Here is a 12,152-nt window from a genome sequence, read left to right as displayed (position 1 = left end):
GCAATAATCGTTGCGTGTAAATGGGCCTTTAGTTTTCAGGCCTCATCTCTCCTGCACCTTTTTATCAACTAGTTGATGACAAGAACAAAGAAAGTTTGCTGCGGTCATAAATTAGCCAATAAGAACATGCAGGAGAGGAGAGATAAGCGCTGAAAGTCTAACAGCTCAAGTAGAAGCTGCAGAAGACGAAGAGTGATACATTTTACATTGAATCCTATGGAAAAAACGATGAACAGCCCCCAATACATACTTTTACCTGGAAAAATATGCTCCCAGCAAGGTGCCCATAGCTTTTCAGGGGGTCCTACTCTTAATAAATGTTGGCCTAAACTATCAATTTAGGCAAAGTTAGCCGAATATCTCATGCGTGGTAAATGTTGGAGGAAAGAATTTCAACATGCCTGATCTTTGTCCCCAAGTGAGAAAGAACTTCCGGTGCTGTCCGTCGGCAGCTTATCTCCTTCTCCCTACCGAAAATAAACATTTTTTATGAGGCTGCATGCGTGAATCTCGGGTGAGTTTTGTGTGTTGCGCTCCTTCTTTTGAGAAGTCTTCTTCACATGTTTTTCCCTCATGGCAGTGCTGCGCGGTTAAAAAAATTTGCTGCATGTCTCATTTTTTAGCGTTCTCTCATCCCGTACACTGACCCCCGCCGCGTAGAGGTTATTAGGACACAACTATCAGCTGATCTGGAGCGCACAAGAATGTTTACACGGTCTATAAAGTTGTATATCTGGTTTATCATAACTAATCCGGACCACAAACAGGAAGTATCTGTCACAAGATTGAAACACATCCACCTACATGTTATGTCTGGGGAAATTGGAAACTTTCCTCTTCTTCTCACACAAGTAAAGAGAAACTAGAGATTCTATTAACAGCATTTATTTAAACTAAAAGAAAAAAAAAAAAAAAATACAAAAAAAACCTTAAAAGCATTTATCAGAGGTAGCACAAATGAAAAGTGTAGACTTCATCCATAGTAACCCGTCACCCCCGTATAACGTATTATGGTTAACGCAGCTCTTCAACTTAACATTTTTATTGTAAAAGTAGCAAAAAACAAACCCTAAGCTAATATTCACCTCTCCCGGCTCACCGACGGTCCAGGTCTCCGCTGTGGCATATTTCTTACAGGTCTGTGGGTCAGGAAGGGTATAGTTTTAACTTAGGGAGAACACTTAGAAGGTGAGTGAGGAGACTTATAAGGCCATCCATGCTCCTCTGGGAAATATGCAAATGTAAGGATGGTACAATACCTCTACAGCACCACCTATTGGAAGGCAGCATTCCTGCAAGGCAACGTCAGACTTTTTAAACAAGCCTTATTACAATGACTGGGAATTGTGAGCCAAAGCCAGAATAACCATACACAGGCAGCTGTTTTGGGGTGATTGCCCCTCATTAGTGCGCAGTAGGTTTCTGGCTTGGCTAGTGGGTCAGGAAGGTTATGGTTTCTCCCTAAGGAGAGCACCTAGGTGTGTAAGGAGACTTATGGAAATATGCGTTGACCACGAAGAGGCGAGTATTAGCTCGTTTGTTATTTTATGCTATGTGGAAGCTGATATTACAATAAAAACAAGTCGGACAGCCGCTTTAAAGCCTCCGTATTTCTCTTGGGGTGTATTCCGATGGTGCAGTTATAAACTGCATTGAAACATGTGGTTTTACCTTGATTTTCAGTAGTATTGTGATAAAAACTGCAACAAAGCGCAGTATAACCACATGTAGTTCTGCCAGCTCCACGGCCACACTGTCAGACTACCTACACCATGATATGGTCTGACATGCATTGTATTTGGTAAAAACATCACATTTTTCACTGCGATCAGATGCTGTAGGTCAACAGAGAAATCAGATATGCACTACAATCACTGTGGGGGGGGAGGGGAAGCCTTCACATGCAATCTTTGGATCTTTGGCATTTTGCAGAAGTCTTTAGATTTAGTGATTTTTTTCCCTTTTCTCTTTTTTTTTCCTCCATAGGTTTCTCTATAGCAAAAAGAAACACCAGAAAAAGTGCGCGTGAAAATGTTTGAATTAAAATAAAAACCCTTTAAAAACACATGCCAGTTTTTTTTTAATTGCTAGCTTTTATATTTTACATGCGTTTGTTAAGGTGCTTTTAGACAGAACAATTATCGTTCAAACGGACAAAAGTGCACGTTAACGGTTCCGTCTAAACGCAGCCAACGACGGACAAGAATCGTTCACTTCTCGTTCGTCGTTCAGCCGGCATAAAAATCATCGTGCCGTCTAAAAGAAGCCTTAGAGGCAAAAAAAAAAAAAAAAAAATCACACAAGAAGTAGGTGTGAAGGAGGCCTTGCAGTAGTTGATAGTTTCCCCATTGTTCTATTCTTTGGGATAATCAAGTGAAAGCAACAGCGCCACAATGTGTAGTGGACACACAGAGAACTGCACCTGACAATCCTCAATGTGATTCTGTAACAAGTATTTAATAGCAATGCTGAGTTATCAACTACTCAAAATCCTTAAAATATCCATATAAAGCAAGCAGTAATTCACCGGCTCCTTACACACACACACTATAAGAGTTTCCTGCTACACAGAGGGTCATCGAGTAGTAGAACCGAGTTTGTCAATGAATGCACGTGTAATAGTCAGAAAGTTGAGTGATAACTATGGTGGCCAAATTGGTGATTCCCTAATAGAAAGAGATCAAAAGTAAGAAAAGGCTGAAAGTAGTAAATGATTTGAGGACAATTTGCACATCGTCATTATATATATATATGACGATAGCAGCGCTACTCCTCCAACTGGCCTTGTAGAATATCCCTTCAGCTCAGAAGACTCCTCCGCTTGCTCCACTGTACGTCTTGGAGGTGCCGCTGAGCCTTGGTGTACAAGCAGATATTCCAAGACGTTCTCGGTTATACTAATCATTGTCTTCTAACTTACTGCAGCCGGTAGGTGGCATCACCAATAAGACGAGGGTGTCCATTGTACACTAGTAAGAGGGCTGCTGAGTGGTCCCCACTGCCGGCCTATACTGAAGTTGCATTGTATATACATTGGTCTGCCAGTCTTCTTCAGCTGCTGGTTGTGCCCGAGGAGAGCAGGACCCTTTGTGCTACTTCAATGCCCACACACAGTGACTCAGTCGTCAAAGTCTGGGATGTCATCATAGGAGTAACCTCTGTAGCCTTTGGATGCATAGTAAGCGATGCGGAGATGATAAAACCCAGGCAGGAAAACCAGGATGCCAATGATCAGGACAGGAATGGCGCGCTCATTGCCCTGAAAATAATAGAAAATAGGACCACTGAGTATAATCCTAGTACTCTGTCGCAGGTGTGACTGGAGCTAAAGTTCAATTTATTGTAGGAGTCGTTATGGATGCAGCAGTTTTTTTTTTTTTTTTTTCAATTAAGTGTGCAAAAAGGGGTTGTTTTTTTAAACTATTTTTTTATCTGAGCAATCGTATGATTGTTCAGAAAATACACTGCAGTACTTCTGTACTGCAGTGTATTATCACTATTCTTTTACATTAGAAGAAATGGAAGATCCGGAGGGCACTGTTATGCCTCCGCTGGCCTTGGTAACCCATCAGCCCTCTGCGATTTTAATGATGGAGGGTTGATGATGTCATAGTGGGCGCTCCCTCTTTTAACTCTATACATTCCATGATTAACATTGATCACAGCACAGATCGTGTGCTCGCTGATCCCCACTGATGCAGTGGGAGGCCGGCTGTAAGTCACAGCACACTCCCGCTGCGGGCTCCGCTCTTGAGTCCACGCCATCCATATGATGTAAATATAAGTTAATTCGCAGAAAGGGGTTAATCACGTGAGTCTGAGTTAAAGTGGTATTGCATCAAAATAAATTATGCTATATCCACAGGATAGTTTCTGATTGGTGGAGGTCTGACTGAAGAGACCCCCACCGATCAGTCAAACAGGGGTCCAAAAAGCTCCAAAATGAATTGAACAGTGATCACACATGCATACTACTGCTCCATTCAGCTCTATGGTACTGCTCCAGATAGCCGGGCTCAAGCATGGAATGAATGGTGCAACAGCAAGCAAACTCGTCGGATCCCTGTTTTCCTGACTGGTAGGGGGTCCAGCGCTCAGACTTCAACTCAGCAGAAAAGTATCCTCTATCCTTTGGTGGGACAACGCATGTAATAGGAGAGACCCTCCATTAGAGTGGAGAATGACTAGAAAGACTGTCTCTGGCAGACCAAGCAAGTCCGTGCATCACACAGATAGTCTATTGATTTCAATGGGCTTTGTGTAATGCTTCTTGAACTCTTGCTGCCAGGGTCTCCTCTTATTACGACCTCATGTCCATGGGCAGGTCGGATTCCGAATGTGGGAGCCCGCAGCAGAATCCGACCCTGCCCGCGACTGGCAACCCTGCGTACCTGTGCCTGTCTTCTTTTTTCAGATGTATGTGGAAGTGCCGGCTGGCAGTAGTTTTTTAAATTTTTTAAACTCCTGCCTTCCCGCGGAATCTGCGGCCCGTCCGCAATGTCAAGTGTGGGCGGGCCGATGATCAGTCCGCACCAAAATGGAGCATGCAGTGATTTTCTTTTCCACATGTGGAATCCGGAAGACAAATCTGCATGTGTAAATGGAAGTGTGAACGCCCGTGCTTCCCTATGAACGGCTTGAACTGTGGATCTTCCACAAGGGGCACCGCAAATCAAATCCACCCCTGGACATTGGGCCTACAGCTGATCGCTAGGGGGGGGGGGGGGGGGGGTCAAAGAAGCATAACAACCTGCAATCAGCCTATTCCTGGAGGAGCTTCTAACATAAATATCCTAAACGGAAGATCCCTCTTCGTACAGAACACAGGATGTAACAAGTAGCATAGATTGTAACTGATGTCATAATGTCAGGGCTGTTTTGCAATAATTTAGGGCTGTTATGTCAAGAGAAGCAATTCAAAGCCTAAAATATAAGCATAATCAGAATGTCACCTAACGATATTTTCTGATGTCTTGGGGACGGTTCACAGTCCTGAACAACCGCATTGTGTCATTAACCCCTTAAGGAAGCCCCTTTTTTCCCTTCTCACTTTAGAAAAATCAAAGCTGTTTTATTTACCCATCAGCGTAGCTGTCTGGTGGCTTGTTTTTTGTGGGACAAGTTGTATTTTTCAATGTTACTTATAATGTACCTGTATAATATATGTAGCAACAATGACGTAACTTTATTTTATGGGTCAGTACAATTACTAGGATACCAAATTTATAGTTTATTTTTACTGTACTTTTATTTTTTTTTTTAATAATTAATAAAAATGTGTAAAACTGAGTTTTACATTTATTTTTTTTTAGCCCCCATAGGGGACAAGAACTTGTGTTAACTTGATCGCTTCTGCAGTATGATTTAGTACTATAGGCAGGGCAATCTATCAAGCCCTATAAAAGGCATAGCTAGATTGGCGATCTGCAATGGGAGCCCTGGGGGCTTTCAAAACGCATCAGCAGCTACGGCAATAGCTTTCAAATGGCATCCTGCGATCTCATCCTGGGGGACTGTTCGGGACCCCCGAACTTCTATCAGGGCATTTAAATGCTGCTATCATAATTGACAGCGGCATTTAGAGGGTTAACAGTTGCGATTAGCGTGAGCGCTGATTGCAGCTTTTGCCGGTGGTAAAAGACCCGGCACCCGCATTGTATGGAGCGGGTTTCAGTCCTGACACCCCTCCATACAAACTCCAAATGCAGAGGACTTACCTGCACATCCTGTGTTGTTAAGGGGTTAAAGGGGTATTCCCATCTGGTTCTTTCACTTCATAGTCAGCATCCCTTGCCGGCTATTTTCACCCTTTCTTGGTGTGATCTGTGGGAGGTCCTGCAGCTCCTGATTGACAGTTTAGGCCAGAGGTGCTGCAGTGATGCCGCTGACCTGAATGTGCAGTATGCAGCTCTACAGAACGCTTCAGGACTACTATGCGTGCCCGGAAGCCATCCTGTAGGCCTCAGCAGACCCACAGATAGTGGCCAGGCAGGGGGCTACCACTAGAGGATCTGGTATGCATGCGGCCATGATCCCGGCTATCTATAGCACAAATAGAACAGCTGCACTCTTCATTTATTCATCATGTTTCCATTTATTCACCTACTCAATATTTAGAGTTCTTACAGGTAGATGAAGACCTCATGTTTGTACATTTGAGCTAGGTCTGACTATATTCTTGCAGGGTCAAGGAGAAATAGGACCTCTAATTATATGATGAAACCCCATATGGCTCGTCCAATTCTTGGAAACATGCTGGTTTAAGTACAATACAGTTGGAAAGGTTTTGGAAATGTTTTGTGTGTAACTGATGAAAAAGTGAATGAAAATTGAACATTGTACGAGAATATAATTATAAAAACCTGAATAAAAAGTGATTTACCAAAAAAAAAAAAAAAAAAAAAGGAATCGAACAGCTGCTGGATTGCAGAGACGTGGCCATAACCAGTGTGACAGATGTCAAACTCTGGACAATTCAGAAGAAAGGTGCCTTTTGGTACTTTTTTACTTCCCCCATGTAATGTCACCTGACACGATTCATCAGATGGGAAGACCCTTTTAAGACAAACTGTTCTTCAAAAGAACCTGGCCCGGATTCCCAAACAGCTGATCTTGCTGTGGGAAGTTGTGGCCCTTCACACATTTTGCCAGGGAATGCCTGGATGACATCACTACGGCCGACCAAATGGAGAATAGGGAAAGGGCTCGCCCTACTGAGGAAACCCCTTAAATGCCCATTATTTTGGGCTTAATTTTTTTAACTCATTTGTATATTTTTTCTTCTGTATGTCAATGTTTAATAGCCTAAAGGAATAAAAAGAATGAAAAGTCAGCTTACCCCAGTGCCAATGTGCCCAGTAATCAGGAGCGCACCAATCACAATCAACAAAGTACCAATTAAGAAGAGAACGGTGGCCAGAGCAATAGCTTTGTATGGGATTTTTGGAGGACTCCTCTTGAACTGAAAAAAGGTAAATACATTTATATTAGTTATCATGCACTTTCTACCATGGGCATCTTACATATGAAAACAAGCAAGCCAGGACCTGCAAAATATAATGAGGGTCATTGGTATTACCAGACTAATGGAGCTGCTGACATATTGATTAATTCAACGTGCTACTGGCTGTTCTTCCCCGCATTAAACTCTCCCCTCTCCAATCCATCCTGAATGCAGCAGCCGGGTGCAACTTTTTCTCCAGCAGCCGCACCGGTGCCCCCACCCCGTGCCAGCCGCCGCACCGGTGCCCCCACCCTGTGCCAGCCTCATTCATAAAGCTCTCTACAGTGCTGCACCGCCCTATATCTCCTCCCACATCTGTCTACCACCCTACCCGTGCTCTTAATTCTGTTGATGACTTTAGACTAATGGCCCTTTTACACACGCTGACAGTCTTTCAAATGACTGCAAGAGTTCTGACGTCACCGCTAAGGTAGCTAGCGTTCGTGCACAGTGTTTACACAGAGAAAGTTGCTGCCGTCTCGGGGCTTCTTGTCTGCTTTACCTCCTATGGGAAGCGCCGAGCATTTAAACAGGATGCGAAGCCAGCGAGCCAACAAGGTTTATTAAGCTGACTGACCAAACCGCGAATGACAAGTGGGTGATTTTTGTGCATTTACACTGAATGATTACACTGGTCAACAGTGAAAATCTTTCCGACTTGAAAATGGGTATTTCTTAATCATTTCAATCGTGGAAGAAACGAAAATGACATTGAAAACTTTGAGTTCGCTCTCGGCTCTGAAATGTAGCCCGTTTAAGTTAAATATATGTCTTTTTGTTCAGAGCCACAAGGTTAGAGGAGTGAAATCATTAAAGAAACAAAAGTATATATAGTTGAATAACTAAAATGTAAACCAGATCCCGTAAGGCTTAAATCTTAGAATCATCTTAAAGATAAAAACTGAGAAATCAAAGAGTTAACTACGTCGGCCTCTGTCAAGCCAACAGAGGATCTTCCGCTAGTAATGGGGGTTGAATTCCCCACCTCCAGCAAGAAATTGCTCTGATTGGTTGAGGCCGCTAAATGTCAGCTAGCTCCATCAATCACAGCCAGCGCTGGATGCACCAATCACAGCCCTTCATTCAGCGCTGGCTGTGACTGGTGAAGCAGCTGACATTTAGTGGCCTCAACCAATCAGAGCAGAAGATCCTCTGTCGTCTTGACAAGTGCCCAGCAGCCTGCATGGAGCTACAGAAAGCAGCATGAGGGACCAGACAGCGGCAGCTAGGTATTGAATTTTTTTTCATTAGCATTTTTGGCTGCATTTTCAGCTGTGCTAAAAACACAGCCAAAACGTTGTCAAACATGCATGACAATGCTGCTGAAACCACAGTAAACACACTGTTGAAAAACGCTGCGTTTCTGCTAACGCCTGTGTGAGGGAAGCCTGAATGTTTTGTTTTACTACGCATAGCAATTGTAGGACATCCAAGTCTTCTTGGAGCCAGCTTTTAGCTAAATCTCTGTTTGTATAACTAGCTGCTTATTTTGGCACATGGTAGGATTTGCTTGGCATCGGTTCATAGTGCAATACTTCTATGTGGCTGTAGCACTGCTGGAAATTATTAGTGGTTTGCGCCATCTAGTGGACATATTACAATTCTGCAATCAAAACTACAGAACAGTAACTAGCATGTGGCTGGCTGAATGAAGGACAGTTATTTGCCTTGACACAACATTAAAAGGCATAATAATTATATACTTATTAATTGTGAGGGGATAAGCAGCAGCCAGAGACCCTCCTATCAATTTACTTATTTAATCCTTTGCATTCTTGGCAGCTGATTCCAACATGGGAGCTGTGAGGAACAATATGGGTAAGACTGTCTGTGGATCTGTTTTAGAGGGATCAGCCTCTGAGAGACTTTTATAGGCCAAGGGGGGAACCACTTTTAGGGCCTCCGGGGACAAGACCGTTCATCTAATCACCACAACTCTCATCATTTGTACATCTGCCCGAGATGGAACTGCAGGACGAGTTTTACAGCAGACCGACAATAACTTCTAGGGACACAATGTTTTACAAACGGTGTATATTATGTGCATGGTGAGCTTACAGGTAATATCTACTGGAACTACTACATTCTGCGGGGGGCTTACACTTACACATTTATTAAGCAAGTTACAACATGGCGTGCAGTACAAGATATTGGTGTAGATGGACATCACTGATGAGGTGACACAAAGAAAGACACTAAAGAGCTCTAGTGATGATCGCTTCATCTACGTGATAACTAGTTGTAGAGTTTCTCACCTGGAGGTCAATGTAACCTTCATCCGTATCAGAAACTTTGGAGTACTTCACTTTGCTGTTTGGCGTGGCAGCAGCATTGCTGCGTGATGGCATCATAGCATATATAGTTCGTTACACGCCGAATAGAACCGAAATCTGCAGAAAAAAAAGACAAAACAATCTAATGTACATTTTTTACCCAGAAGACTCGCAAATCGATACAATAAAATATTTAACATACTGCGTATACACGATTATTGGAAAACCCCTTATGGCACGGTAAATATATCGCGCTTGGTCCTGGGCTTTAATTCCAACCAATAGCAGAAATACGGCGCGGGACTAAAGCCTCTGCTGCTACAATCAAGTGGGAGCAGGACAGAGGCTTGGCTCAATGAGCGCTATGTACTAAAAAGTGAAAGTGTAAGTTCCATTATGTGACCCCGCTATGTACTAACAAGTGAATGTGGAAGGGTTTCTTCTACTACACGATACGGTGATCGCCGGGTCCCCCTGTCACAGCAGAGCTGCAGGGTCCTTGTAGGCCCTGATCAGCTCTGCCAGTGACTACTGTCACTACAGGGGGATGTTTCCCCTGTAACAGGGGGTCTCATGGATACCCCAGCTACAGTGGAAGAGTGTGTAAGAAAAATATAAAAAAGACCATGTGAATGACCCCCAGAGGTCTTATATGACGTCATGAAGGATATAGATGGTAAAAAAAATACAGAATAAAATAAAAAATATATACATAAAAAAGAAAATAACCCAAAGCTGACGCCAACCTAAACCACCGCTGTATGCGCCCTGTAATCCAAAAGCATACATATTATATATCAAAATGTCCAAAACAAAATGAGGCACCCGCTCTAGTACTTTATTTTAGCGTAAATATAATAATTTAAAAAATATATATATTTCTAGAAATCCTACTTGCAATCCTCGCAGGTCAGCTGATGCTCTGAATGTTCAGCATGGATCTTACCGAGGGTCAAATCAGAGTCAACATTTGCTGCAACCCGGGTAGACTCTGACACGGACCTGCATCAACTCCGCAAAGTGTGAACACCCGCCACTGCTGGGAACTGGGCAGCAGGAAACGTAGTCAGCAGCTCCTGCGAGCCCCATAAACCAAACATACAGACGTGTTCGCAGAGCATAGAAACCACTGATTTCAATGGCTTCATTCACATTCTTCTTTTTTGCATTCTGCTCGAGAAGTAAAAAACAAAAACGTAGCATGCTCTATTTTTGCCCCCATAGGAGTATAGCGGGGTGCAAACAATACCAGCATAATTGTGTGTTACGCTGCGCTATTTTGCAGGAAAAAGAACACACCTGGAAGTAATTAGGCTACACGCCTTTTAAATCACAGAAATGGTTTGCCTGCGCCGATGTGGAAGGTCCCTGACAACGGAAAAAGGTACAGTAAAATGCGCAAAAGTGCATGCAACCTTCACCGTACGAAAATATTGTGCTTACGCAAGCGTTACTGCGCACACAATCCAGTGAAGCCGCCCTCAGTATAGAGTTCATATAGAGTTCTGCCGTTTCCTGCTTGTGCGCCGACACAATTGCTGCTGCTGTCATCCAGCAGAATACTTAGTGCGTGAGAAGTAGTCCTCTGGTCGTACGCAAGCAGCAAGTAGTCCGCTGTGGATGCCTCACGGAGCGATGAACCAGGAGCCAATCAGTCCCTGCTGATCTGTTAGCCGGATTCACATGAGCGTATTTGCGCGCTCCCCTACATTTCTTACTGTAAGAGCCGCCGCGGTCCCGTACGCTCAAACAGATAATTCTCCTAATTAGTGTTATATATTCTATTTCCCTGGCCAAACGTGCGGGAAAGTAGATCACGCTGCGTATTTTTTTGGCGCAGCAGAAATACGTGCACAAAATACACTCATATGAACAAACGTATTGAAATCAATGGGTTTATTCACTGCGTATTGGGTGCGCAAATTTAGCAAATACGCCCCCGTGAGCCCGGCCCTAGCCTAGGGTTACATGGAGTAGACTGGCGCTGCGGACTGAACACACAGAGAATCTGCAGCAGAGCCGATGTCTGCGGAAAATATCCTCTGCGGGAACAGAACCGCGGGGCGGAGTTATAATCCGCACGATGACAAACCGCGCCAGATTTGTGTGTGCGGTGTATACCTCTTCCGCCTTCTTCACTCAAACGACTATCGCTGCTGCGTCAGGGTGGATTCACACCTGCGTATTTTAATGGGTTTGTTTACATTACCACTACTAGACTACTAGTCACTGGAGCCTCTACATGAGGCTGATAACAGAGAACAACAGAGTGCAGTCAGTTGCACTGGAAGCAAACAGGGGTTACATTAAGCGCAGACCTCACTGATATAACAAGCAGTAACTACGGAGCCCCGCAGCGTACACGCGCGGCTCTCCCTTAAGTCAGTCTACCTGATTTGTGCCTCCACAGGGCAGATGTACACCTCCGGGTTGTAGAGCGGCTAACCGGAAGTGACACGATCATGTGACCAGTCACGTGAGGAAGAGGAGCCGCTGGGATTGGTGCATAAAGGCGGGCTGGATTTCTTGCATCTGCCCATTTCAATAAGCTTTATTAGTACCGTGTACAGTGCTCTGTGAACACTGTATGTATTCTGTCATTGGCTGAGGGATGGTTTCTCTCACCATAGCAGACCTGAGAACAGTTTGGTTTTTAGCTTGTTTAGGACATTCTCACATTATCAGACTGTCATTAGGGTGTATTTTAGGGGTGTTGTGTTTTCAGTCAGCACACAGCTCCATTAGGTGTTAATCGCACAGGCGTCTATGCGTGCGCAAAATGTACGGGTGCAATACGCCGAGAACAGAACCCATCGATTTTAATGGATTCATTCACATTTCCGTTTGTAGCCCGTGTTTCCCTATGGAGCCTTCCT

General features: G+C 43.9%; 1 protein-coding gene across 2 annotated transcripts; it reads right to left on the bottom strand.

Moving 5' to 3' along the window:
* Positions 1-869: 869 nt before the first annotated feature.
* Positions 870-11,734, bottom strand: TMEM230 (transmembrane protein 230). 2 transcript variants are annotated; one of them, XR_010790404.1, is made up of 5 exons: positions 11,668-11,734; positions 9,259-9,393; positions 6,839-6,961; positions 1,260-3,259; positions 870-1,023 (listed from the first exon to the last, which is right to left on the bottom strand). XR_010790404.1 is itself a non-coding variant. In XM_066593060.1 (4 exons), the coding sequence occupies exons 2-4, from the start codon at positions 9,352-9,354 to the stop codon at positions 3,119-3,121; spliced, it is 360 nt and encodes a 119-aa protein (XP_066449157.1). In that variant the 5' UTR covers positions 9,355-9,393; positions 11,668-11,734; the 3' UTR covers positions 870-3,118. The 2 variants fall into 2 exon arrangements, 1 of the variants encoding a protein (XP_066449157.1); XM_066593060.1 differs by having other exon boundaries at positions 870-3,259.
* Between the last annotated feature and the right edge of the window lie 418 nt (positions 11,735-12,152).

Source organism: Eleutherodactylus coqui, chromosome 2 (assembly GCF_035609145.1).
Source record: "Eleutherodactylus coqui strain aEleCoq1 chromosome 2, aEleCoq1.hap1, whole genome shotgun sequence".
NCBI classification, from domain to species: Eukaryota; Metazoa; Chordata; class Amphibia; order Anura; family Eleutherodactylidae; genus Eleutherodactylus; species Eleutherodactylus coqui.
Note: the sequence above shows the minus strand (reverse complement) of the source record. Positions and strands in the feature narration are given on the sequence as shown.